General features: G+C 35.2%; 4 protein-coding genes across 4 annotated transcripts; all 4 read right to left on the minus strand.

Annotated features, from left to right (window-relative positions):
- Positions 1–1,831: 1,831 nt before the first annotated feature.
- On the minus strand, positions 1,832–2,779 carry LOC101635116 (olfactory receptor 6C3-like). The gene has a single exon (XM_004692480.1). It carries the CDS (start codon positions 2,777–2,779, stop codon positions 1,832–1,834), a length of 948 nt encoding a protein of 315 aa, XP_004692537.1.
- A 4,273-nt stretch (positions 2,780–7,052) lies between these two features.
- On the minus strand, positions 7,053–7,979 carry LOC101620888 (olfactory receptor 6C74). The gene has a single exon (XM_004692657.1). It carries the CDS (start codon positions 7,977–7,979, stop codon positions 7,053–7,055), a length of 927 nt encoding a protein of 308 aa, XP_004692714.1.
- Positions 7,980–11,769: 3,790 nt separating this feature from the next.
- Positions 11,770–12,708, minus strand: LOC101635348 (olfactory receptor 6C74-like). The gene has a single exon (XM_004692481.1). It carries the CDS (start codon positions 12,706–12,708, stop codon positions 11,770–11,772), a length of 939 nt encoding a protein of 312 aa, XP_004692538.1.
- A 7,019-nt stretch (positions 12,709–19,727) lies between these two features.
- Positions 19,728–20,666, minus strand: LOC101621131 (olfactory receptor 2AP1-like). Its single transcript, XM_004692658.2, has one exon. The coding sequence runs from the start codon at positions 20,664–20,666 to the stop codon at positions 19,728–19,730; it is 939 nt and encodes a 312-aa protein (XP_004692715.2).
- Between the last annotated feature and the right edge of the window lie 5,381 nt (positions 20,667–26,047).

Consider the following 26,047-nt stretch of genomic DNA (forward strand, 5'->3'; position numbering starts at 1 on the left):
ACTTAAAAAGTTCAAAGAATATTAAATGCTTTAAAACTCTCTGGTACGGTTTGTACCTACATTTGACCTAGCATAAGCTACTTAATGTTTGTTTATACTCTGCTGGTGGCTCAAGGGGCCTAATTCAGTGAATTGAAAGTGCCGGGCCAGGAATATAAACAAAACACTGAGGGATATAAAACACATGCATGAGTTTTGAAACTGGAAAAGGAAGCTTGAGGGACAGTGTCCACGGAGACAGAAAAAATAACAACAAGCAAATAATAACACTAAGCATGAAGTGTTTCCCATGACATTGCTTTTCAGATATTAGCAACAAACTATCTTAATCCCTACTGCAAATATCCACCCAGTAATTCATGCTGTTCATTTGGAATCTACTATGTCGTGCTAAATGTATTTATTAACTCCATTGTTTTTTATTTGTCTTTCAAAAGTTGGAGAAACATAATTTTACACTTTGTACTTTCCCTTCCTCACACTACTGTTCACTAGCAAAAGCAGTGAAAGAGTTTCTTGCTTTGATAGATTAATGTTAATGATCACGTCGTACTTATAATAAATGCTAGGTGCTAGTGTCATCCAGTCTAGCCATACTAACATAAAATGATGCCCAGAGAGGCAGTATGAATGAAAAAGAAGCTCATACAATTGTGTAAATCTCCAGTAAAATCTATGCAAAGATTACAGATTATGATAGAGTTTCAAACATAAGTAAAATAGAGCAAAGACAATTTTATTCTCTACTTAATGAGTGATCATATTGACTACTGTGGTCAATGACCTCAGGCAAATTGCTCAATTTTTCTGAGAATTTACATGACAGTAAAAAAGAGATGAGCACATCTAGCTGTGAGATTAAATAGGACACTGAAAAATACGTTCTATAAATTAGTTATTAGTATTTATGAAATTCAAGCAGACTTCCAGGTAATATAAGAATATTATCAGAGGCCTAAATATTCAGAGTTTTCATATTTTTTAAAAGATATATTTATGCTTACGGAACTGGGGCACAGGCCAGAGGTGCAGGGGCAGTGAGAGGACTCACCAGAGACAGAGTGAGGAGCAGAACAGGCCGACTGATGAAGTCCACTGCTGAGGGGAGCAACAGGTGGGTCAGGAGAGGTCTGTTGGGCCATGTGGTCACCTCCAGGGCAGGCGGGAATCGAACTCATGCGGAAGAGGCTTTAGATTCTCAGTGCTGTGCTTTAACCCGCTGCACCACCAGGGAGGGCCAGTTTCCATATTTTTAATACAAATAAAAAAGGAAAATATATAAAGCCACACATAATAGGTTTTTAGCTAAACTAAAAATATGGGTTATATAAACTTGAAATTGTTTTTAAGTGGAAAAACAAACATCAAAGTACATCAGATGAGTGGAAGATTGGATAGTGTTCCAGAGAGCATATGAATAATATGACTTGCTACATGAATTTATTCCATATTTCATAAAACTTTATATATTAGTCACAGACAAGGAAGCAAGAGGATGTTGAATACAAAAGTATTTACATATATAATGTTTTACACAGAAAATATTAAACAGCACATACAAAATGTGGTTATCATGCAGCATAATCAACAAATCATTCATGTTCTATAATCATTCTTCTTTCTTTAGAACAGTCACCAATGATTACATGGAGCCTCACCAATAATTACATGGAGCCTCAGATAATTTGGAAGAAAGACACAACATTGTCTGTCACTTACAGGTTAAAAAGATCTTCAGCCCTGAGCTCAGGTATCTGTGAGAAGGTTACAGAAGTACGTTGTAGAAGGTAAGATTTCATTGTATCTTTTATCGAATCTTCAAGATGATATTTCATGACTTTTCTTGGCTTCTAGAAAACACTACTTTTTGAACCAAGTTTCTGAAAGCTTGCCTCACTTGCTGGTTCCTCAAGGTGTAAATAAATGGGTTCAGCATGGGAGCAATGGAAGTGTTGAGGAGAGCTATTCCTTTAGTCAATGATGCCCTTTCCTTGGCTGAAGGCTTGACGTACATGAAGATGCAGCTTCCGTAGGAGATGGAAATGACAACCATGTGAGAGGAGCATGTGGAGAAAGCCTTTTTCCTCTGATTAGCAGATGGGAATCTCAGAATGGTGCTAATGATGAAGATGTAGGATAGAACCACTAATGCCAGTGTGAAGAGCAGAGTAACAAAAGCAAAGTAAAAACCAATTGTCTCTAAAAGCCAGGTGTCTGAGCAGGAGAGCTGTAAAAGGGGGAAATAGTCACAGGAGAAGTGATCAATGACATTGCCAGCGCAGAAATCTAACTGGACAATAAGCATGAGCGGTGGGAAAATGGTAAGAAATCCCGCTAACCAGGAAGCACAGACGAGCAGAACGCAGACTTTCTTGTTCATGATGGTGGTGTAATGAAGAGGCTTGCAGATGGCCACGTAGCGATCATAAGACATGGCAGTGAGAAGAAAAAATTCAGTCACACCCATGAAGATAAAGAAAAATAATTGAGCTAAACAATTATTATAAGAAATGGTCTTGACTTTAGTAATGATTGATGCCAAAAATCTGGGGATAGAGACACTGGTGAATGAAATTTCTAAGAAGGAGAAATTCTGGAGAAAGAAATACATAGGTGTCTTTAGGTGATAGTCTACTGAGGTTAGGATGATGATGGTTAGGTTACCAGCGATACTTAATACATAGGCCAGAAATAAAAAGACAAACATGACAGCTTGATGCTCTGGGTTGTCGGTTATGCCCAAGAGTATAAACTCTGTGACCATGGAATGGTTTCGCATATTGATTTTTTACTTTCTTTAAGTAAAATCTATTGTTGAAAAACAAAACAAAGGGAAAAAATAAGCAACTTAAATAGAAGTGTAGATACTGGTATTAATAACTCTAATAAAATGAAGCAATGGACTTTTTTTTTAACCTCTAAGCAGTTTTGCAATGTCCACTTAAGCAGAAAAATTGTATATACGTCCTCTGCTTGAAAGGAAACTTGCATTGACAGAGAAGTTTAAAGTCTTAATAGATGTTTCTACGATGGTACTTGTTATGTCTATAATTTAGATGTGTTTTCCAGCTTCCAAGTTTGTGTGCTTTTAGAACTGAAATTTATATAATATTGATTTAATTCTGATGTCTTATGTCATTTACAAACTATTATCTTAGACTCTAGAGGAAACTGATAATCCTATTAGACTTCCTGAGCTTAATAAATATTATCATTTTTTATTAATTATGTGTACTTTTAGATATGACCCACAGAAATAAATGTGTTTGCAATCACAGAAACATAAGAGTAGAAGCCATCTGGCTACAAATAAGAGTAAAAAGCTTGATTTATGGAAAAGAAAGAAGAATCCAGAGATATAAATACCCAAATAAATTGAACTATACCAATGTGGATCTGTGACAAATATTTTGTTTTATCATTTTTGTGTTTCTTATTTAAATGAACAATTTTGGCTTTTTAAAAAACTATATTCACTGTCTTTTTAATCTGAAACTTGTCTGAAAACAATTAACAATTCAAAGGGAGGTTTTCATGATCAAAATCTTGTTGCCTTCTTTCTAAAAAATTAAACAATTAGTATAAATAAAAATCTCTTTAGGATTTTTATTTAAATAAATTTCAAATTGTTAAAATGTAATCCATATGACTTTTATCTGTCTTTTTCTCTCTTTATTCTTAGTAACCAGCATTTCTTCTGTGACACATAGTTTAAATATTTATTGTCTTATTTTCTTCCTATAGTAAGAATTGGAAGTGTTAGTAGGTAGTAAGCATTAAAACCTGTATTGTATCTCTTTTCTGTTAATATTTTTCCTAATAGTTCGATGTTTCCACTTCAAAAAAATGAGCACAATTTTTTTTCATAACTTATCAGCAAAAATAACAGAATAAAAGGCAGACAGCTACTCTATTTTGAACAGTGACTGAAATATTAAAATGTAAAATTAGTCATAGTAGATTTATTAAAGCAATAATCCGGGGGTCTCCACAATTTTATTCCAACAAATAAATGGACCTTTTAGTGCAACAAAGACAGAGATATACTTAGTGACAAGCAAATGTAAATAAATACTTACTTGCTGATTCATCTACTGATTCCAGTCAGAAAAATAATCCAGATTCTCTTGAATTTACTTACGTATGAGATGCCAAGAGTCCACGCTATACTTTGGGAGATGCTTGTGCCATTATTTATTATTTTGCCTTTTGCTTATTACATTAAAAAACCTCATATGGAGAAAATACAGGATGTATTGTATGCAAATTTTCTGCAGCTATAAGTAAAATAAAATTATGTTTTTCATCTTTTCATTTAAACACATACATGGTCCTGATCTGAGCTTCAAGAAGCTACAATTACAATCCTCAGACTTCAAATCAGTTCCCACAGATTCCTGCTTACTGATTAGTGCTTCATATCTGAAAGGTAAAACATTTCAAAGCTCCCTGGATAAAAGGAAGCGTGAACACCACCTAAAGGAAAAAGCAGTTTCAGCAGCTCTGGTCACTGTATAAACACGTGAGAGACCAAGGGAGAAAGCAGAGAGAAGCTCAGATACACAGTGGTGTTACCCCAGAAACCTTTCCTGAAAGCAAAGCGAAATAGCGAGAGAAAGGCAAAACTGCTCCAAGTTATACAACCAACTTAATTTCCTTTTGGCTATACTTCATTTCCTTAATTGCACTTGGTCTACACTCAGGAGAGAATTAGCCTCAGTTCCTCCAGGGATGGTTACCGTGGGCCTGAGTCGCCCCACAGTGGACTCTTCTTTGAGGGCCCTGCCATGCTTAGTCATGGACACCTTTGTGCCAGCTCAGAACAGAGCGAACAACGAAAGCATTTCATCAGCTTTAAAAAATCTGAGAACGCTTGAAACTTAAGTTTTTCATTTTTTATATTTAAGAGTAACAAATGCCTCATGTTATGAGAATTAAATATGGAGTGCCCCTTGTGTTTCCAAATTATCCTGTGGGTCCTCTTCTTTAAACTTAATTTAAATGTTGATTGTATGTTTTACCAACACTTTTTTTCTATATTTCGCTCAACATCACATGCACATAGTCAGATGTGTGTATGTATGCATATTTTAATATCAATGCAATTTTATACAAAAATTTTTGCCACTTTTTTTTCTGATCAGTTATGATATCAGATGGATCTGAAAACTTGTCAAATTACTGAGATGGGACCCATTCTTTTCTAACAATTGTGTAAGATACCAGAGGACACACACACACAATTTAATCATTTCATTGGTAAGATTTAGGGAATTAGGTTGCAACCAATTTCATGTCATTATTTGCAACACTAAATTCATTTATGTGTTTATTTGCTTATTTTCAGATACTGGTATAACATATCTAAGTACTAAATTTTGCTAGATATCTCAAAACTCCTCTCTTAAAGACTAGAATGTTTCCTTTTCATTACATCCTAACCAAAAATAGCTATTATAAGTCATTTACAAACTTCACAGAGAAATAAATATAATGGCACCATTCATTTAATAATACAGTATCATAAAGACCAGATCACAGTGCCTGGGTTTTGAGGTTAAAAAGATCCAATATCTTTGCTGCAAAATTTCTTTAACCTTCCTGAGTATCACTTTCTTTACTCAGAAAATGAAAAGACTTACAGTCTTAATCCATAGTTTATTATATAGATTAAATGAAATATTATATTAAAATGTTGGAGTTCGGATATACTATTTAGTGTATAAGTGTTGTAGAGTCTTAGAAAAGATAAACTTAGGCCATCTGTGGCAGCATGGATCGAGCTGGAAGGGACTGTGCTTAGTGAAATAAGCCAGAAAGAAAAGGAAAAGCACCAGATGGTTTCATTCATAGCAGGAGCATAAGGGGTTAGGGGGCAAAAAGTAATTGTAATATGCCATTTTTTTAAACTATGGAGAGTACTCTCTAAAGATACAACTATTGTACTGTAATTGACACATTAGAGGGTTTACACTATTTAGATAACAAGGTATAAAAGATATATGGGCACTTTGTCATTATTGAGGATTACTTCTGTCATCAACAAGCGTGTGAGCTAAAAGTATGTTTTAGTTTTTATTTACAAATAAACATCATGATACATGATTTCAAAAATGGAAACCACTGCATTTCACAAAAGCCTGGCCATTATAAGCAATTAATAATCATTGGCAAACATTTCTAATTGAATACTGCAAAGACAGTAATGATTCAATCTCTGGAGTTTCATTATTTCTGTAAAAACACTAATACTCTAAGCATGAGTAAAAAAATCTAGACTATTAAGATGTGCATTAAAAAGTGCAAATTTAGTAACACCTGGTTCATGAAAAACAAAGCAAATGAATGAAGCAAACACAACCTTTTGGATTATAGCTACAAATTAGTAGTTTCTAAAAGAATAGGGGGAAACAGTGTAGGTAAATTGGGTAAAAAAGATAAACTGTATAATGAAGTTTAAAATTATTTTTTAGTGATGGACTCAATGTAATTTATTCAGATATTGATTATGACACTTATGAAACTTAAAGAATGTTGTAATGCAATGTTACTAAGTTAACTATTACTTTAAAATGCTAAAGTAATTTTGCCCCATTGAATAAGTTTTTATAAGTACAGAAAGAAATTAGACTTGAAATTCTGAATTCACCAGTGATAGACTAGTTAGGTGACCAAATTTTGGTAGTGTATTCAACTAAATAAAGAATAATAAGCAAATTCAATCTCTTGAGTTCTAGAACAATGGAAAAAAATATGGGTAAAATGAAGCCCAGGTTTGAATCACTCTGAGAGAACTCTGAAAGGACATTAATAGCTGCATCAGTAAAAACTAAAATGAATTATACCAAAATCAAGTGTATTGCATACACTCTCTCAGCTGGAGGGAAGAAGTGCCATAAGGGCTTAAGTATAAAGAGTGGTCAGGCCACAGTGAGAATCACGAGTCAAGAAAGGTATATTCCCTAGAATACAAGCACTGAACTCTGACATACTCCATCCTTCTGGTTTTGCTGACTAACCTCAGGGATACCACAACCCTGGCATTTCATTAACTACACCTCCATCTTTTTGATCACGTGCTTCAAAGCCTCTTTCACTTGTTTGTTCCTCAAGGTGTAGATGAAAGGATTCAACATGGGGGCAACAGACGTGCTCAGCAGAGCTATCCCTTTATTTAAAGACACTCTCTCCTTTGCAGAAGGTTTCACATACATGAAGATGCAACTGCCGTAAGAGATGGAGACCACCACCATGTGAGAAGAACAAGTGGAAAAGGCTTTCTTTCTCTGTTGAGAAGACGGGATCTTCAGAATAGTTCTGATGATGTTCGTGTAAGAGACAATCACTAGCACCAGGGTAACCAGCAGAGTCAAAATGGCTGACAAAAGCGCCATTAACTCGATTACTTTTGTGTCTGTGCAGGAGAGTTGCAATATAGGAGAAACGTCACAGAAGAAATGATCTACTGCATTGGCGGCACAGAAGTCAAGCTGGAGACCCATAATGAGTGGTGGAAAAATTATTATGAATCCGGACAACCAGGAAGCAAAGATCAGCAAGTTGCAGACCCTGGTGCTCATGATGGTGGTGTAGTGCAGGGGCCTGCAGATGGCCACATAGCGGTCGTAGGACATGGCAGCCAGGAGGAAAAATTCGGTGGCCCCCAAAAGAATAGTAAAAAACAGCTGTGCTGCACAGCCATTGTAAGAAATGGTCCTGTCTCCTGTTGCCATACTGACCAGAAATTTGGGGATGCAGACAGTTGTGAATGAGATTTCTAAAAATGAGAAATTTCGGAGGAAGAAATACATGGGCGTCTTCAGATGTGAGTCTAGTAAGGTGAGCGCAATGATGGTGAGGTTTCCGGTGACACTCAACATGTACGTGAAGAAAAGGAGAAGGAAAATGATCACCTGTAATGGTGGATCATCTGTCAGCCCAAGAAGAATAAAGGTGGTCACTGTCGTGTGGTTTCTCATAGCTGGCTATTACTTGAAAGAAAAAAAAAAGGTGAAATGAGAATCGAGGGGAGAAGGCTGTCAGAGATACACAGTATTTGGGATCCTCTATACACAGATTGCTCCCCAGGCTGAACCCCTTCTTTATTCTGCGGTAGCAGTAAGTCTGTAAAACTCGCTCATGTAAATTTCACTCAAGTTCAGTCTTTTTTTAAGTGTCATAGATTCAGGTATTTTAAAGTTATACTGTTTTGATGTCATGAAATAGTAGCAAAGGAACAAAAGTGATCTTAAATCTCTGTATTAGTAATTTTTCCCCAATCTATTTAGTTTGCATCAATTTTTTTACGCTATCTGGTCATCTACTTCTCTTTAATTAAAAGAATCGTTCATGCTTTTACTACTGAAAATACTAAGTATTGGAACTATCACCTTAGTCAAAGATCTTAAAGCAACACAACCTCAGAAGACCTTTGGAAAAGCCACTTGCTTTGGGAGAGGTGAAAGCTCATAACCTTCATTTTGCAGAGATGTATGATTGTTATTTGGGGGCAATCTTTCTCTTTTTTTCTTTCCTTTTAATTACTTTTTCTTTTCTTTTAATTACTAGTAGGCTCTGTAAATCTCTAATTCAAGTTTTATGAACTCTCAACTTCTAAAAGTTACAACAAACTCGATATCAACATCTCCCTCCTATATGTAGGGGAATCAAACATTCCCCCAAATTCTGAAAACTTTGACATTTAAATCCTCCTGATGCTTAATTCTACTCATAACACTTTCGTGATGACACGTTTTCTTTGTCTCTCATTGTCTTTGGTGTCTTTTCTCTGATATTCACCCAAGCTGATATGAAGAGTGTGAAGTCTGTATTATAATGTAGCATGCTTTCTGATATTCGCAGGGACAGATGATTATAGAAAACGAGCTATTTAAAAGATAGTTGCAGTATAGTCTTTGTTCTGAGGTGTTCCCCTTTGCCACAGTAAAGTCTTCATATCCAACCTCTTTTTTCTTTTTGGTGTACGCAATACTAGTTTAAAAGCTCTGCTAACCTTGTCATTTTTCTGTGTTCTTTCAAACCATGCCTATGTTCTCACATTGGTGACCTCAAAAGTCTATCACCAAATTTTTTAGTCTTTTCCCTAAGAAGCATATTGTTGCAGGTCAAATTGTATTTTCACTTACTACACTTCATGTCTTCCAGTTCTTCTGTTAAAATGGTGTACAGGTATTTTCAATGATTGTAAATAATTTCAATACAACAACAAAAAAATTCTCCTTCCTTGTTTTATTTCATTTTGTTCTTACACATACTTTTTTCTCTCTTCACTCTTTGGTTGACCTTTTTTTTTAATTGTCTATATTTTGGACATTTAAGTAAAGTGAATATTCAATAACATCTTTTAGACCCATTTTAGTGTCTTTTAAAGGCAAAAGCAGAGGGAAGCATCAACCAGCAAAATGAGCTCCATTGCATGCTTGAGAATAAAGCCAGAGGCAGATTAATACATGGGTAGCTTCTGTCCTAGAATTAGGTTTTGAAATCATAGCTATTAAAATCAATTGTAATAAAAATATTTTGATCAAAATAAAAACTTTTTTCAAATTTTAATGTTTTTAGCAGCAATTTTATTTCCAACTCTGCTTGGGATTGAATCCCAGAACAGAAACAACTTCTAAAGGTTGCTTGTCCAACATTTAAAAAAATTTGCTCCAACTCTTAATTTTTTTTTTTTTTGCATTCTCATGCATAAATACATTAATTCCAGTCAGACATTCGGGGTATAAACTCAAAGACTTTTATTACAATGTGAAACTTACCTAGTTTTTCCTTTCCTTTTCATCTTCTTTAAACAGTGTTCTCCAACTTGTTATATTTAAATTAAGTATAGTTTTCTGGATTATGTATAAAACTAACATGCCTTGTTTAAAAGTTTAGAAAGGAAAGGTAAAAAGCTAAGGTTTCAGACTCATTCTCTATTTGATATATTTCTGTTCTTTGTGAGAAGCCCAGTTGTTTGGCTTTTAGTCTTTGTGATTACAAATAGCAGAATAATGCCTCTTATATGCTCTGGCACTTGTCTCAAGAGAATTCACTGATTCAATAATTTAAAAATAAGTAGCCTTTACCTTGGAGACTATTGTTCAAGATGCTATAAATATATGAAAATTTTACAATTAAATCATGTTTTAAAACAAGATCAAAGAATTATGGAGACAACCACTTGTTGTCAGTCATAAGCAAATGTAAGTCAACCTATGTATCCATGACAAATACACTTTTTTTTGAAAATTAAATTAATCATCTATAGCCTACCCTCTTAATCTAATTGCCAGCATTTTGAAAACAGACTGAGTCAATGAAGGGTGAATATTGCAAATGCATTTTTAAACCTCTGAGGTCCATCTTGAGTTGCAAAGTTAGAGCTCAGATATACAGGTCATCATTCATTAAGAAAATATTAATTGGTAGGTCGTCCATGTGAGGTCAGATTTATAGAGTTTTGATTGGATGTGAAAAGAGTTCTCTGATACAACAAATGAGATCAAGTATTGGTACCTGCTCTCCAAATTTCCAGGTCCAATCTGTAGGAAAACTGGATTGTTTCTACTTAAAATTGCCTTTCCTTTTCACTTGCCATTCTGCCTTTCCTTGCTAAGGACTTAAGTTAAGAGTAGATGGTATTGCAGATACGCTTTATAGTCATTACACAACAGCCATTTAAAAACATTTTATTGAAGTATAAAATACACAGAGGACCGACATCAGCTTGTTTCTAGAGCTTGGCCACTTTGGCAGCTGTGCTCCCAGTGAGCAGCACGGGGGTGAAGAGACAGCTCTGGGTGCTCCAGATTCATCACTGCTCCCCTTCTGCTCCTTATCCCTTTCAAGGCTAACTACCGCCCTTAATGCCAACAGATCCGTTTGCCTATTTGCATAACAGAAACGGTTTTCTTAAAAGGTAGCTCTAAAGTAGCTTTAAAGGTCAGTCAGCATTGTTTCTATGTTGGAGAGTGGGGTGGGGTTGTCTACCCTATGAAGTCATTCAGGGGGTTTCAAATCTTCAAAAGTCAAATAATTTTTGCAGTTCATTCCAGCTGAGGAGAGATCTGCCTCTTGTGTCTACACTCAGCCAGCAGCTGGAAGTAATAGGACCCAGGGGAGTTTTCACGGCTAGGCTGCAAGGGGATTTTTCACAACTTTTTCATTTTCCATGGATGAGAATGATCTAGAGAAACAGCAGCTTGTGAAGATGCTGAGGCGCAGCAGCAGGAGATGCTTCCTGGCTGGGGACCCTGTGGGCTGTCAGTAGCCCATCCTGGGTCAGCCCCCCACTGCCCTCCGATTAACAATTCCCTAATAGAAATCAAACAACTTGCTTCCAAGGAGTATGCTTTCACATAACCTTTTTATCAATATGTAAATATTTTACCATTTGAACTCCAAAACTAATGGCTAATCTCTGCTAAAACTTCATTCCATTTTACTAGATAAAGTATGGTCTAGTAAACTGGGAATATAACAAAAATATTATGATTATTAGTTTAAAGTAGTTTCTAACTTGGTACAAAAGGATGGTAATAGCTTTTACATTACATGCTATATTAGATATGACTTACAAGGAGAAAGATATATTCTTAACTAAGTGGAACTGAAGACAAAAAGAGACCAATTCAGAAACAATTGAATTTCATTCATATAACCAGAAGAAAAGGATGTGAGATGAGAGAAAGATCTATTGAAAAATGTAAAGAAAATTTGCTTCTTTGATGCACAGTTTTATTCCTACAGAATGTGATAGGGTCTTCATTTTTTCAAGAAAGAGCTCAACTTCTGTATCGTATTCACAAAGGCTATCTTCACTTGTTGGTTCCGTAAGGTGTAGATGAAAGGATTCAGAAGTGGAGCAACAGAGGTATTGAGCACAGCAATTACCTTAGAAAAAGATACTCTTTGCTTGACTGATGGCTTCACATACATGAAGATGCAGCTGCCGTAGGACAGAGATATAACAATCATGTGAGAGGAACATGTTGAAAAAGCTTTTTTCCTTTGACTTGTGGAAGGAAACTTTAGAATCGTTAATGCAATATAAGTATATGATATTATTACCATGACCAATGTGACCAGAAGTGTCACTGCAGCAGAAATAAACCCCACGGTCTCTATCAGGCGCGTGTCCGAGCAGGAAATCTGCATGAGAGGTGTTGTGTCACAGTAGAAATGGTCAATAATGTTGGAGTCACAGAAATCAAGTTGCAGGCCTAAGAGGAGAGGTATGAAGATGGTGAAGAAACCAGATACCCAAGAGCAGCAGACGAGCATCGTGCAGATTTTATTGCTCATGATGGTGGTGTAGTGCAGGGGCTTACAGATGGCCACATACCGGTCATAGGACATGGCGGCCAGCAAGTAAAATTCAGATGCTCCAAGGAGGAAGACAAAAAACACTTGAGTTACACAACAGTTATAGGAAATGGCTTTGTTCCCGGTTGCCATCATAACCAGCAATTTAGGAATGCAGGCAGAAGTATAGGAAATTTCTAAGAAGGAGAAATTCCGAAGGAAAAAGTACATGGGTGTCTTGAGGTGAGGGTCCAGCAGGGTGAGTGTGATGATGGTCAGGTTGCCGGTGATGCTTAGCAAATAGGTGAGGAGCAGGAAGATGAATAATACAACCTTCACTTGTGGGTCATCAGTCAAGCCTGCCAGGACAAACACTGTCACTCTTGTATGGTTTCCCATCACTACCGTCTACTTTATCCAGGTTGACACAGAGAGCACAATGATCCCAATGGAAAAAGAGCAGTGATAAACAGTGCTGAGGGCGGTCATCAAATTGATATTTCAGACAGATAAAGTAATAAGATGAGTAACCATGTTCATTCATATTTTAAAGATGCTTACAATAGGAAAAACAATAGTTTACATTTTAAGATTAACAGAACAGGGAATTCTTTCTCTCTCTCTCTCTCTCTTTTTTTTTTTTTGCAGTTCTACAACAGGATAACCTATACAATGATATTGCTATTTTGTAACTAAATTAGAGGGCATGCAGAGATAGTTAAATCATGGATTTAACTCTTTAACTCTTGATAAAATGCAGAGTTGAGATGGCATCCATTTCCTAATTAATAAAATAAATTGGCATACTAGTATCAAAATGATGCTTGTCATTACAAGTATAGCCTGTCATTTTTGAAGTAAACATACATTCACCCACACATAAACATGGCCACGAGGAATAAGCAAGCTACTTAAACGTAACCAATTTACTCAAATGATTAAACTCAAATGCTTGATCCTGATGTTATGTCCTTTCTTTCATGGCTAATGAGATCCAATTTCACCCAATGAATAGGAGGCATAAGAAGTAATTGGTTTTTCTTTTCTTATTAGTATTTCCATCCATTTAAGCTCTGTTATCATCTCTGTTAGGTATCCCAATCAAAATCCATGCAAGGTATCCCAATTCAAAATCCACAAGGACAGTATGGTGATTTCTACTCATATAACAAGGAAATCACAACTTTGCAGATGAGTATTCTGAAAAATGGAAATGAAAGTTTGAGATAGAAGAATACAGAACTATGTCTGAATATATAAAGATGGCTAATAACATCATATGAATACAGAAATATAAACAAGAGCAAAAGTCAAGATTTCATGGAATCCTAGAGAGGTAAGAAGGGATTTTTAGATACAGGGTAGTGACAATGAGGGGCAAGAAGGTTAAAAATATGAAAAGTATGTAAAGATTAAAATTCAAAATATATAAATTAGTAATATTAATTTTAAAAAATCAAAATATATAAAGTAATAAGTAAAATTAAATTTAGGGAATAAAAGCTATAAGAAGATCATGAAATTCCTCTTCATCTACCTCTATTCTTTACATCTACCATTGCATTCTTTATCTAAAATACAGACCGAAAAGTTGAATAATTTTGATATCAGCATGTCATAAAACAGATGAAGAGTGTTTGGTAAATTTCAACTTTTATTGAATCACAGACTAGTGTTCACAAAATTGTCAAAGACATGTATTTTGCTGGCATCAGAATATTCAAATGCTCAGATAATATGTAATTAAATAAATAAACATTAATGGTAGGTAGCTGTCTCAACACCAGGCTTATATCCAATGAGATAGCTTGATCAGATTTGTACAGTTAGCAAATAAGATGTTAGAATTAAGCCTGAAAGAGTGATTTTTCCAAAGCTGTCCTCATGAAACTACAACATTCTCTACTAATAATTATAGAACACATGCTAGTGCATTTCTAAAAACAAAAGACTAATGATAGCTCTGAGGACAATTTCATTCTCAGTACCACAGCATTCCTTTTAGATTATCATAACTGTGAAACAATATTTATGTAATTTTTTCATTTATATAATTATTGCAATCGCATAATTACAGAAATGCTCATACATAAAACACTTACCTCAGATTTTACCTTGTCAACTAATATCCTTACCCAGTTTCAACAGTGACATAAGCTAAATATCACCAAAACACATCATACATTTTAAAAATTTGCACCACAGAAAGTTCGAAGTCAGACCTATAGGTGAAATAAAGCTTAGTTCTGTTAGATGCTGTGATTATAAGTTAAATTTTAAAGAGGTAAAGATTTTCACTCTTAAATTACCATTGCACCCACTTGTTTCCTTTCACTTTTTACCCCAAGTTTAATATATTATTGGTGAAAACAGAACAAAAGTGGGTTAAAATATATCTAACAGGAAATATGGTCATTAAATTTTAGTCATTGTCTTTGCACGTTCTTGAATCCTAATTACTATCTCAACATGCTTAGACACAAACATCTTTTCTTAAGAAGTTATTGTCATACATTATTTCATATAAAATTCCCTGTTCAAATTTAACTCTTTTATTATCACCTAGTGAGAGGACAGTGATATATTTCATTTCTCTCTGACTAGACTTCACTCCATCCAAAAATTGATGATTTTTTTATACCTCTAAATGACAATGTTGTAAATATTTTTAGTTATTTTTCATAGATTTTTTAAGGCAGTACATTAACTTCTCCCTTCCTACAAGTTATACTTTATGTATAGAGAATAGATTGCAGGTGTTAGCCACAATCACATATAAAAGAAATCAGTACTTAACCCATGGACTATGTAGCTTTCTGTGCCCCCAAAGAATAACATCTCAAAATTATGAAGAATTCTCAGGAGGACATGAGCTCCAACAACAGTGTCCCCAAAGGATCACCCATTTATGTTAGGCAACAGTTTTCCCAAGGCAATACATATTTTTAAAAATAAGATCATAGAACATGATTATTTCAGGCAGCTCCTATTCCTCCTGCTCTCATTATAGGGTTGTTTCATACATTTGTAATATAAATTGTCCTACATCCCATCAAACATCCTGGATTTATGTTCTTTTTAACTTACACACACGAGAATAGCATTTGTATGCAACGTTCTATTGGTTTTTGTGATTCTTGTGTGATACACCCAACTTTATAATGTTACCTGGAATAGTTTTAGTGCCTTGAGTGAAATCAGCTGTATTCTACCTAGTTCTAGTCCGGAAATCAGAAGGGTTCTACCTTCCCTCTCCCAGTAACCTAGCTGGAAACCTCTGCAGGTTTCCAGAGTCTGCAGAGGTCTGCATAACTCTAATATTTTCCTTGTTCAAAATGCCACCAAGTGGAACCATGCATATGTGTGTATTCACACATATATACTGTGTCAGATTAAAGCCCGGCCTATGAAGTTATCTGCAACCACTGCAATACGAGTTCAATGCCAGGCCAGGGAGGCGATCCACATGGCACAGCAGACCTCACCTGACCAGACCGCTGTTCCTCTCAGCAGTGTACTTGAGCAGAGCTCTACTGTCTCGCACTTCTGGCCTGCATAAACAAATCTTTAAAAAAAATTAAAATAAAGTTAATGTTGGGCCTCCCCGGTGGAGTAACAGGTTAAGCACAGCACTATGCAGCTATCCTGGACACTGCAGCACCAGTTGGATCCCCAACCAGGGTGCTGGCCACAGGGCAGAGCAGCTGTTTGAGTTTTTGAAATATGCTATACTGGTTATTTATGATATTTTATAAGAACTCACATTCAATTTAGTTGGTAGAAGAATGTGTTTTGAATCATCTCCCAGTAAAGGAGATGATTCATAGGGTGATGTTTACACAACTATCATTTGGTGTATTCTGCCAGAGAACTGAGTGGGTGAGATGCAGTCCTCTCTCGGTCACTGGGCAGAAATGTTTGATCAATAGTGGTAATGAAGTTTTACAAAATAACTTTATAAACTGAAGTTTTGTAAACTGCTGCAAGAATGACCACATTAAAAACTCTTCCTTCCCAGCGCACATCAGCTTAATAACTTCTCCATGAGGTTCTAGGAAATGTATGACTTGGATGATTTGACAACTGAAGTTTTAGTCACCCTGTGCAATTATCTAGGAAGTAGCGTGAATAACATAGTCTTTAGTTAGATAGATAGAAAATATGTCCCAGAACCAGATTGCATTTAAACACACATCCTAAAACTTGGCTAGGATTAAGATGTGTAATTATCAACTCAGAATGAGCATTGGCTCACGCGAAGCATCGGTGAAATATAGGAATGATGGATTGTCAGTGGAGGGATGGGCGGCTCTAAATGCTGGAATTTTTTAAAGTTTAGATAATAAATTCCTTATCAAAAAACTCGTTATTTCCAATTTCAGGAAACAACATTTTCCTTCACAGGGATTAAACAATCTCACATATTAAATCAATTTTAATTGAGGAAGTCAATACTTTTAAAAAATGTTCCTAAAAGGCTACATATACAAGTCTTGAAAATTATTCCCTACAATGGCTGTTAAAAAAATAGAAGAAATTATCAGGAATGAGTAACATATCGAAGCAATATTATTTTTTGAAAACTATTCTTAGTTCAGTCAGTTTGCTATAATAAAAATCACAGGCTGTATAGCTTATAAAAATTAAATTTTAGAAGCTGACGGTTCAAATCAGGCTGCCAGTGGGTGGGGTATGGGACCTCTTCCATGTTATAGATGCCCCCTCCAGTTATTTCCTCACATGGAGCAGAGGGCCAGGGATTTCCCTAATGCTTCCTTTCTAAGACCATGGATCTCATGCACTGTGGTTCCACACTCACGATCTTATCACCTCTCAAAGTCTCCACCTTCTAGCAACATGGGTGTTAGGTTCCAACAAGTGAATTTTGTAAGGACACAGATATTGACACTCTAAGAGTTTCAGTCTCACCCCTTTCAACTCTTATCATTCGAATCTGATCTTGACCAATTTGAAGCCTTGCCTCCCCATGGATTTAAGACACCCACCTCCTTGGTTTAGCAGTTAACCCCTTACAATTCCAACAAAATAGAAAGAAGTGAGTCTTGTGCAGGATGTACCGCAGTATCAGAGCGCTGATAGGGAGAATTTGTATGCAGAGTTGCAAGGATATTATCAAAGGCAAAAAACATTAGAGCGGAAACTAGAATCATTTATAACTGTTATTATTAACGCTGAGACTATTCTCATAATGGAGAACACCAGTTGTTCAAGCTTCCAAATAATAAGTTTAGACTCTTTCGTATTAAATTGCTAGCTTTCAAAGACTCCAAAGTGAAATAACTTATACTAAATCTTTAATCAACTTTTAAAAAACTTTTCCGGAATAATGTGGAATTTGAAATGAAACGTGTATGTAATTTTGAATATCATTTGTCACTGTTTTGGTGACTCAAAGTATCTCTGGTAAATGGGTATTTCAGTTGATAGAATATATGCTAATTAATCATTCTGCATTTTTTTATTAGCTGCCAGTTTTCTTGCAGATTAGAGTCAAGTTTGAGTCTAAATAGACCACTGCTGTGAACTGGCTTTTCAAAATTTGTGTATGTTTGGTTCAAAAGAAATTATCAGGCCCTCCCTGCTGGCGCAATGTGTCAGGATGCAGCACTACAAGCTAGCATTCCTGCTTCAGTGCGAGTTCGATCCTCGCCCTGGAGGTGACCGACATGGGGCAGCAGACCTCTCCTGACCCACCCGCTGCTCCCCTCAGCAGTGGACTTTGTAATCTGCCTGTTCCACTCCCCACTCTGTCTCTGGTGAATCCTCTCACTGCCCCTGCACCTCTGGGCTGTACCCCAGTTCTGTGTGCATAAATAAATAAATCTTTTTTAAAAAACGTTGTAAAAGAAATGATCAATATAATCTCTAAATTTCTATCATTCTGTAATTTGACACATGAAGCACCATATAGTAAAGACAATGTTTTGGATGGTTATGATGAATGTACTGATGATTTTCAAAATAACAAATAAATGGGCTATTGAATCAATTACCTTTAACTCTAAATAACAAAGAAACAAATTAGGTCACATGTTAACATAACTATGTATTAAGTGTTTATATAATCTTTATTGAAATTATTGATTGGTATGTAGAAACTGACAAATTCTACTTTTCAAATCCTCTTTTTCTCCATGTTTTGCAGATAGTCAGTATCTCTGCTACCTGGTAGTACTATATTATCAGTCAGTGAAGGAGTAAAGAATTCAAGAATGCAGAATTGGCACTAATTAGTTACATATTTCAGTAACAATTTCTTTATCAGTTTATTTAAGATATTGGAGCAGAATATCTATTTAAATTTTAAAATTACACATGCCTCGAATTGGCCCATGTAATCTACAAATTGATGTTGACAAGAAATGTTCAGAAAATGTAACTCTTATCTGTGATGGAGACCCATGTAGAAATGATATCAGGTTATCAACATTTTAAATTTGGTATGAAACCTGCAGAGAATATGATCTAAACATATGAAATTTTAAAAAAATAGCACCATGGATAGGATTAACATAGCTTTATTACATATCCTTAGAAATAAATATGAAATAAATGATTAGACACAACATTCAATTCCATGAAATTTTCTAAAATATTATTAAAATATTTATTAAAATATTATTAAAATATTAATATTGTATCTCTAAATAATATTAAACTTAAATCACCTCTTTGCCTCATTTAGGGATTCACTGAGTTTAATCTGTATATAAATCTATAGATATCAATATTAAGGTGAACAGATATAGGCTTTGTCTTCTTTAGAACATTTTTAAGTTCACACATTACAAATGCCTCCTCAAGTGATTATTGTGAAATTACTAAGCTTAATTTTGAATTTTATAATTAATATAATAATATGTATATCGATATGCCAACATACTATTAAGCCAGAAGGATTATTAATAACCTAAAATAAATTTCTTCAAGTGTAAACTTATTTGTTCTGTTATAAGTATAAACATTGAACACCTGATGGTAACATATATATAAGATTTTAAAAAATACTAGCACTTAGGTGGTAGTGAAGTGTGGCATATACATTTATTGCATTGAGAAAATACACTCCTGTAACTTATGTAGTATTTTAACCAATGGTACATTGATTTAAAAAGTCTTTTTAAAATATTGAGTTTAAACAATAAACTATAAGAAGTCATATTTGCAATTTTGACTCTCACAAATCCTTCTTTAAAAGTGATGTGTAGATTCAAAAAAAAAGTCTTAGAAGACACACTCGTTTTTAATAACAGTAAAATTATTATAAAACTGCAAACTATTTTATATCGGAGTATTAATGGAAAATAGGATATAAAGTAGAAAGTATACTACACTACAATAATGCACATCTGTAGTCTTTCAAGCATTTATCATTTATTTTAATAATCTTGATCGTTTCATTTTCTTGAAAAAATTGATATTTTACTGACCATATCTTTGAAGGCTGTTTTCACTTGCTTGTTCCTTAGAGTATAGATGAAAGGGTTCAAAAGAGGAGCAACAGAGGTATTTAAAACAGCCACCCCCTTGTTAAAAGTTGCTGCATCCTTCACAGAGGGGTTGATGTACATAAAGATACAGCTTCCATAAGAAAGCGAGACCACCACCATGTGGGAGGAACATGTGGAAAAGGCCTTCTTCCTTTGTTGGGCAGAGGGGAGTCTCAGAATTGTCCTGATAATGTACGTGTAGGAAATTATCACTAAAACCAAGGTGAAGATGAGTGTAACTACAGCAACGGCAAACTCAATCACTTCTATTAAATGTGTGTCTGAGCAGGCTAAATGCAACAAGACAGTATAGTCACAGCAATAATGATTGATGACGTTGGATCCACAGAAATGTAGCTGGAGCATCATTCTATGTGGCACAATGATAACTAAAAACCCAGAGAACCAGCAACAAAAGACGAGCAGAACGCAGAGTCTCCGGCTCATGATGGTGGTGTAATGGAGAGGTTTGCAAATGGCGACATAGCGGTCATAGGACATGGCCGCCAAGAGGTAAAACTCAGTTGCTCCCAGAAGGATGGCAAAAAAGTACTGAGTGAAACAACCCGCAAAGGAGATGGACTTGTCTCCTGTTCCAATATTGACAAGCATTTTGGGAACAAAGACAGAGGTGAAAGAGATCTCCAACACAGAAAAATTCCGGAGGAAGAAATACATAGGCGTCTGGAGGCGGTGGTCCAGCAGGGTCAAGATGATGATGGTCAAGTTTCCCGTGACGCTTAAGACGTAAGTCAACAGCAGAAAAAGGAAGAGCACAGCCTGCACATCGACGTCATCTGTCAATCCAAGAAGAATGAACTCTGTCGCCGACGTTTGGTTTCCCATTGTTAACTAAGATAGGGAGGAATAATAAAGACACACTTTGGAACAAAGCAAATGTTTCAGTTTTTTAAAGAAACTTAAAATCGGGCCAAAAATAGTGAGCAGTAGAATTTTGAACTCTTGACTCTCTCTACAAGTTAAATTGAAAATTATCTTTAATGACAACTCATTTTTAAATTCATAAATAACAAAGGCACTGCACTTGAAGGAGTTTTAAATTATGTTTTCTCAACTATAGCAATACATTTATTTGTCACAATTTGTTTTTACTTTCCTTCTTATCTTTCTATGATGATTTTCTTTTCCATGTTATCAAATAATGTCACAGGTTCATGGAGAATTCTAGCATCCATTTAAAGAGGGTAGGTTTCATTTAAGATTTGTCAAATTAGCATTTTAACTTCGTTTATTAGGTGATTATGTAAATATAATACAAGGTGTGAACTGTAGGAATGAAACACATGGTGTTTTTTTCTTGCTCTACTGTACTTTTTGTTTATTTCTCATTTTCAAGGATTTTGTGCATCTACTGATGCTAAAATCTAGACAGATTTTTTTCTTAATTCTAAATAAGGCATTTAGAATTTATGTCACTTACAGCTCTTGGGTCATGACAAATAATATGTGTTTGTGGAATTATAGAGATTAGTCAAGACTTGCTAAAATATCAAGTTGAAATCCTTCCACTGATTGTGTTTTCTCAGCACACAGGATTTGTCCATGAAGATACTGCAGTTCCTTAAGATGTTCATGCAAACTCCACTCTCAATACAATTTTCTTAATAATCTAATCAACAACAATATTTTTCTCCCTTTATTTTCTATTAATGTTTTTATAAAATGATCAGAACATACCCCTGATATGTATGTAGGTATGTAGACTTTGTCAGTCCAACCTTAAAGCCAATAAATTTTCCATAAAAATAAGCTCCTGTCTTTCATAAGCAGGGCAGAAAATTGTAGATTCGGTCAAATTTTTCATACAAAATTATCTTTTTGTCTTCTCTTTAGATTTATAGCTCTATTTATTGAATGTTACAGTATTCTACTGAAGTCGTAAGTTTCAATTAATTATCTATTAATTCTTCAGGATTTTCATTTAATAGTTCCCATTTTCAGACATGGAGAAATTTTACTTAGAAAAGTTTCTTCCCCCCCCCAACTCAAAATGTTATAAAGGTTATGTTATGATATACATGGGCTTATTTTCATATTATAAAAATTGTTTGTGACTAGTGATACTAAAAATTTCCAAGATATTTAATACAGACTAAAGGAAAACTTTGCCAAGTTAGAAAGATTTTTTTTTTAGAGATTTATTTATTTATTTATGCATGCAGAGCTGGGGTACAGGCCAGAGGTGCAGGGACTGTGAGAGGATTCACCAGAGACAGAGTGGGGAGCAGAACAGGCTGGCTGAAGAAGTACACTGCTGAGGGGAGCAGAGGGCGGGTCAGTAGAGGTCTGCCTCGCCCTGGAAGGTCACCTTCCGGGTTCAGGTCAAACTGGTGCTGAAGTGGTTTTAGATTCTCAGTGCTGTGCTTTAACCCGCTGCGCCGCCAGGGAGGGCCCCTAGAAAGATTCTTTTTCTTAGTAGAATTATTTCTGGAAGATTTCAGGAATCTTAACGTTGCAACTTGAGCCATTTTTCATTTTTTAAGGAATTGTCTCTTTTGTTAATACCTCCACATTGGTGAGTTTAAAAGCTGTAAGATCCTATGCACTTATGCATGGCTATTAAGCTAATATGTTATAGTAGTAAGTAATTAGAATAATATAGAATGCGAATTTAAGTATCTGTCAAAATTATACTATTTCTATTTGTAGTGAGTACAGATAAAAACTTGGCAATTTTTTTTAAAAACCATAAATGATGGATTTTGCAAAAATATGCTGTATTGAGAGAAATATTAAGATACATTTTTAACTGTGACAAAACCATTCATTATCACAAAAGATTTGAAATAAACATTGGAGATTTGATTAATTAGTAATAATGTTCTATTTCTACATAAAAGTGTGTTAGATATTTGAAGATAAAAATACTTATCTTCTACTGAGAATTCCTAGATAGCAATTAAAAGAACTGAAACTTTGAAAAAATCTAGTAATTATATTCACTAAATAACATTAATAGCTAGAATTTCCATAGGTTAATGGCAATGTTTTCGATGACATAAAAATTTGTAAATGATTCTTACATAGCAGAAGTACACTAGTGTGTAACCAGATGAGGGCCTTAAAATATGGGCAAAGCTAAAACTCAAAGATCAAATTTGGTCAAAGATCAAATTAGAGGAGAGCAAAATAATAATTTCTATATAGCAAATATTTATATCAAAATATTAATACATGGGCTAGTCAATTTATTTGGATTCAAGCTCTTTACTGCTAGGATACTGATTTTTTTTTTAAAAGGGATCTTTTGTTGTATTTTGAGAAGACACAGGAGAACTTCCCTAATATTTTGGGATAACTTTGCTATAAATTATTTTTTCAAAGTAGATTTGCATCTACAATGCATTGTATATAACTTCTTGTTCACTCTCTGTCTTCTTCAGTGGGGAACTCCACAATTCAAATTAAAATTATCTACTAGATTATAGAGTATTTTTCTAAATTACACTTAGAAATTAAAATTTTTTGATTTATGGGAAATAGAAATTGGTGTAGTAGAAAAAATAAAACGTAATTTTCATTTCTAAAACATTTTTAGCTTTAAGCTGTGTGTATTCTGCAATAGTTAAACATGAAATCTAGACAAAAACATGAAGGAAACTATACATCTCTAGTCAAATGTGCCCATCACCAACCCTCTCTTACCTCAATAGGGTGAGTTCTTAGTTCCAAGTCCTCTTTGGTGCCTATATTGGATAATATAAAGGTTTGGGACCCATTGGGAAATGGTCCCTGGGCCATCACAAGGTAAAAATCAAAGCTAGCTAGTTACATAGAGAGGAAAATAAATTCTAAACTTTTATAAATTAATTCATCCCATTAGCACTATATCTATAATCCACTTCTCCCCCACAAAATCACACATTATCCCTGTGAATGCTGAACTATAAATGTTATAGTTGCCACAATCAATAAAATTAAACATAAGCATTGCAAAATACAACTTTCCCTGATAGTTGATGGATGATGGCGGTAACATGGGAAATCATTTATTTTAGTGAGATATCGCAAAAGGATCTGAGAAAAAGCAGGTTGGCTCCCCACGATCTGGGCTGACACCCACTTTGTTCAGCACTTGTCCTTTCAATTATATTTTAAATCAGTAAATTTTACTTCTACCCATGACCTTCCATGACTTCCTGGAGTATTGGGAAGGGAAAATCCAAAATGGTCCTGAAATGACGTGTGGTGTCAGAGGGGGATAACTGAAAAACATGAGGGAGCTTATCAATGCAAAACAACAACCATGATAACACACAGCAGCCGACTCAATGGACCTCCTCAAGTCAACAAAATACACAGTGATCACATCCATGTTTTTTATCCACAGGGAAAAAGAAGGCCTCTCTGGGTGATACTGATTGAAACAGATCATTGAATAAAGAAGTGATGGAGAAAGGACATTTTCTTACAGTGAAATTCTAGTTGATGAATTAGAAGGAAATAGGGAAGTGAAAGGAGATAGTAACTTTTCAATAGATAACACAGTAGCACCTTACAGGGTGATCAAAATCAAATAACACCATTTCTGTGGTGATTGTGAAAAATTCATAATTACACGTCAATCATGACAAACCAAAAATCCAAGCTGGAGGAAAGTCTACAAAGTAATCCACAGGCATTCTTAAACAACGTTAAACTTGTAAAAGACAAGACACGGGAAGACTGGGGGAAAGAGGAGAATGTCTCCTCCTTTAATTCAGAGCCCAGAATTGGACGCACGTCAGAGGAAGCTTTCCCAGCTGTGTTCTCCAAGAAATCTACTGCTCCATCACTGAAACTTTCACGTGCATATTTTCTACCTCGAAGTTCATTTGGTGTCATCTCTTTCCTAAATCCTTTTAATTCTTTGTTTGCTTAAGTGTTTACTGTCTATCACCCTTACTAAATTCCACTAGGTAAAGGACTTTATTTAATACTGTAATACTATTATCTATCAGAACTTATGAAAGTGACTAGCACATCATTGGAATCTATAGATTACATTAATTGAATCTTGTTTGTTACCCACGTTTTATTTTTGATCATTATTTTCTAGGCTTGAGCTCTTTTCTATTTCGGTTGCTTCCCTCTTTTCTAAGGGTTCTAAAGTCCTTCAGTGAACCATCCTTTTCTCCAAAGCAGCTCAAGGCCACTTAAGTACAGACATTGACGTTATCAAATCAAAAGCAATTTGAGATAACTCCAAATACATTTTTAATTTATATCAAGTATTTCAAATATGCTGATCTGAAAGTTCCTTCAAGTATTCAGTTAAGAAAAGAGTTTGAACTGTCGCATTTCCCATGCAAAGTTACCAGCAGAGAAAAATTTAACCTGTTTTTTTTTTTAATTTAACCTCTTTTAAAAATTATTCTGATTGGTAATTTTTCTTAAGTCAGAAACATGTAACTGTAGATTCATGAATAAAATAATCACTTGTAGATTAAGGTAAACATAAGAGAAACAAAAAGAGTTGTTGGGTGTTCCACCCCGGGGGAAGATGCTTCCCCTTTTTGAGACACATTTTCTGTCCCAGCAGGTGATTGGTCCTTGAGGTTTCTTGTGCATTTCAAAGAATGTGTATTCAGGGCTCTAGGTGGAGCAGCGGGTTAAAGCTTAGTACTGCAAGCTGGCCACAGCCTCCAGTGCTCCCTGCCCTGGAGGTGACCCACAGGGCACGGCAGACCTCTCCTGACCTGCCCACTGCTCCCCTCAGTGTACTTCCTTGATCTTCCTCGTCTGCTCCCCACTCTGTCTCTGGTGAAGCCTCTCACCCCCCTGAACCTCTGGCCTGTACCTCAGTTCTGTAGGCAGAAATAAATAAATCTTAAAAAAAAAAAAAGAATGTGTATTCAGTTATTGGGGGATGGAAGACTTTGTGGCTAAGTTCACAGAAAACAGTAGACTATGGTTTGGTTGAGAACTATGGTGTTTTGGTGGTGGGAAAACTGCATTGAGTACACCCGGCTTGGGGGTCCTATTCTGTCATAATACTAGCAAGGACTTTAAGTAATAGTCCTTCAACATCAACGACAAAAGTTAGGTGTTTATGCTTATGTGTCTCGGGGAAGGAAGTATTTCTTACATAATAACCTCTTCAAGCAGTACAAAAAAAATTCAGTGTATAAAATTGCTTTCCAAATCTGCATCATCTATATGCATAAAAAAATCAGTATTATTCAAATATTTATGTTTGGTGATGGAAAAGATAAGACTGTATTTCA

The sequence above is a fragment of the Condylura cristata genome, unplaced genomic scaffold, assembly GCF_000260355.1.
Source record: "Condylura cristata isolate star-nosed mole 26May11 unplaced genomic scaffold, ConCri1.0 scaffold00034, whole genome shotgun sequence".
Lineage (NCBI taxonomy): Eukaryota > Metazoa > Chordata > Mammalia > Eulipotyphla > Talpidae > Condylura > Condylura cristata.

Bases quoted from the DNA above. Each gene is read 5' to 3' on its own strand.
- LOC101620888 (XM_004692657.1), bottom strand. From the start codon at position 7,979: ATGAGAAACCACACGACAGTGACCACCTTTATTCTTCTTGGGCTGACA.
- LOC101635116 (XM_004692480.1), bottom strand. From the start codon at position 2,779: ATGCGAAACCATTCCATGGTCACAGAGTTTATACTCTTGGGCATAACC.
- LOC101621131 (XM_004692658.2), bottom strand. From the start codon at position 20,666: ATGGGAAACCAAACGTCGGCGACAGAGTTCATTCTTCTTGGATTGACA.
- LOC101635348 (XM_004692481.1), bottom strand. From the start codon at position 12,708: ATGGGAAACCATACAAGAGTGACAGTGTTTGTCCTGGCAGGCTTGACT.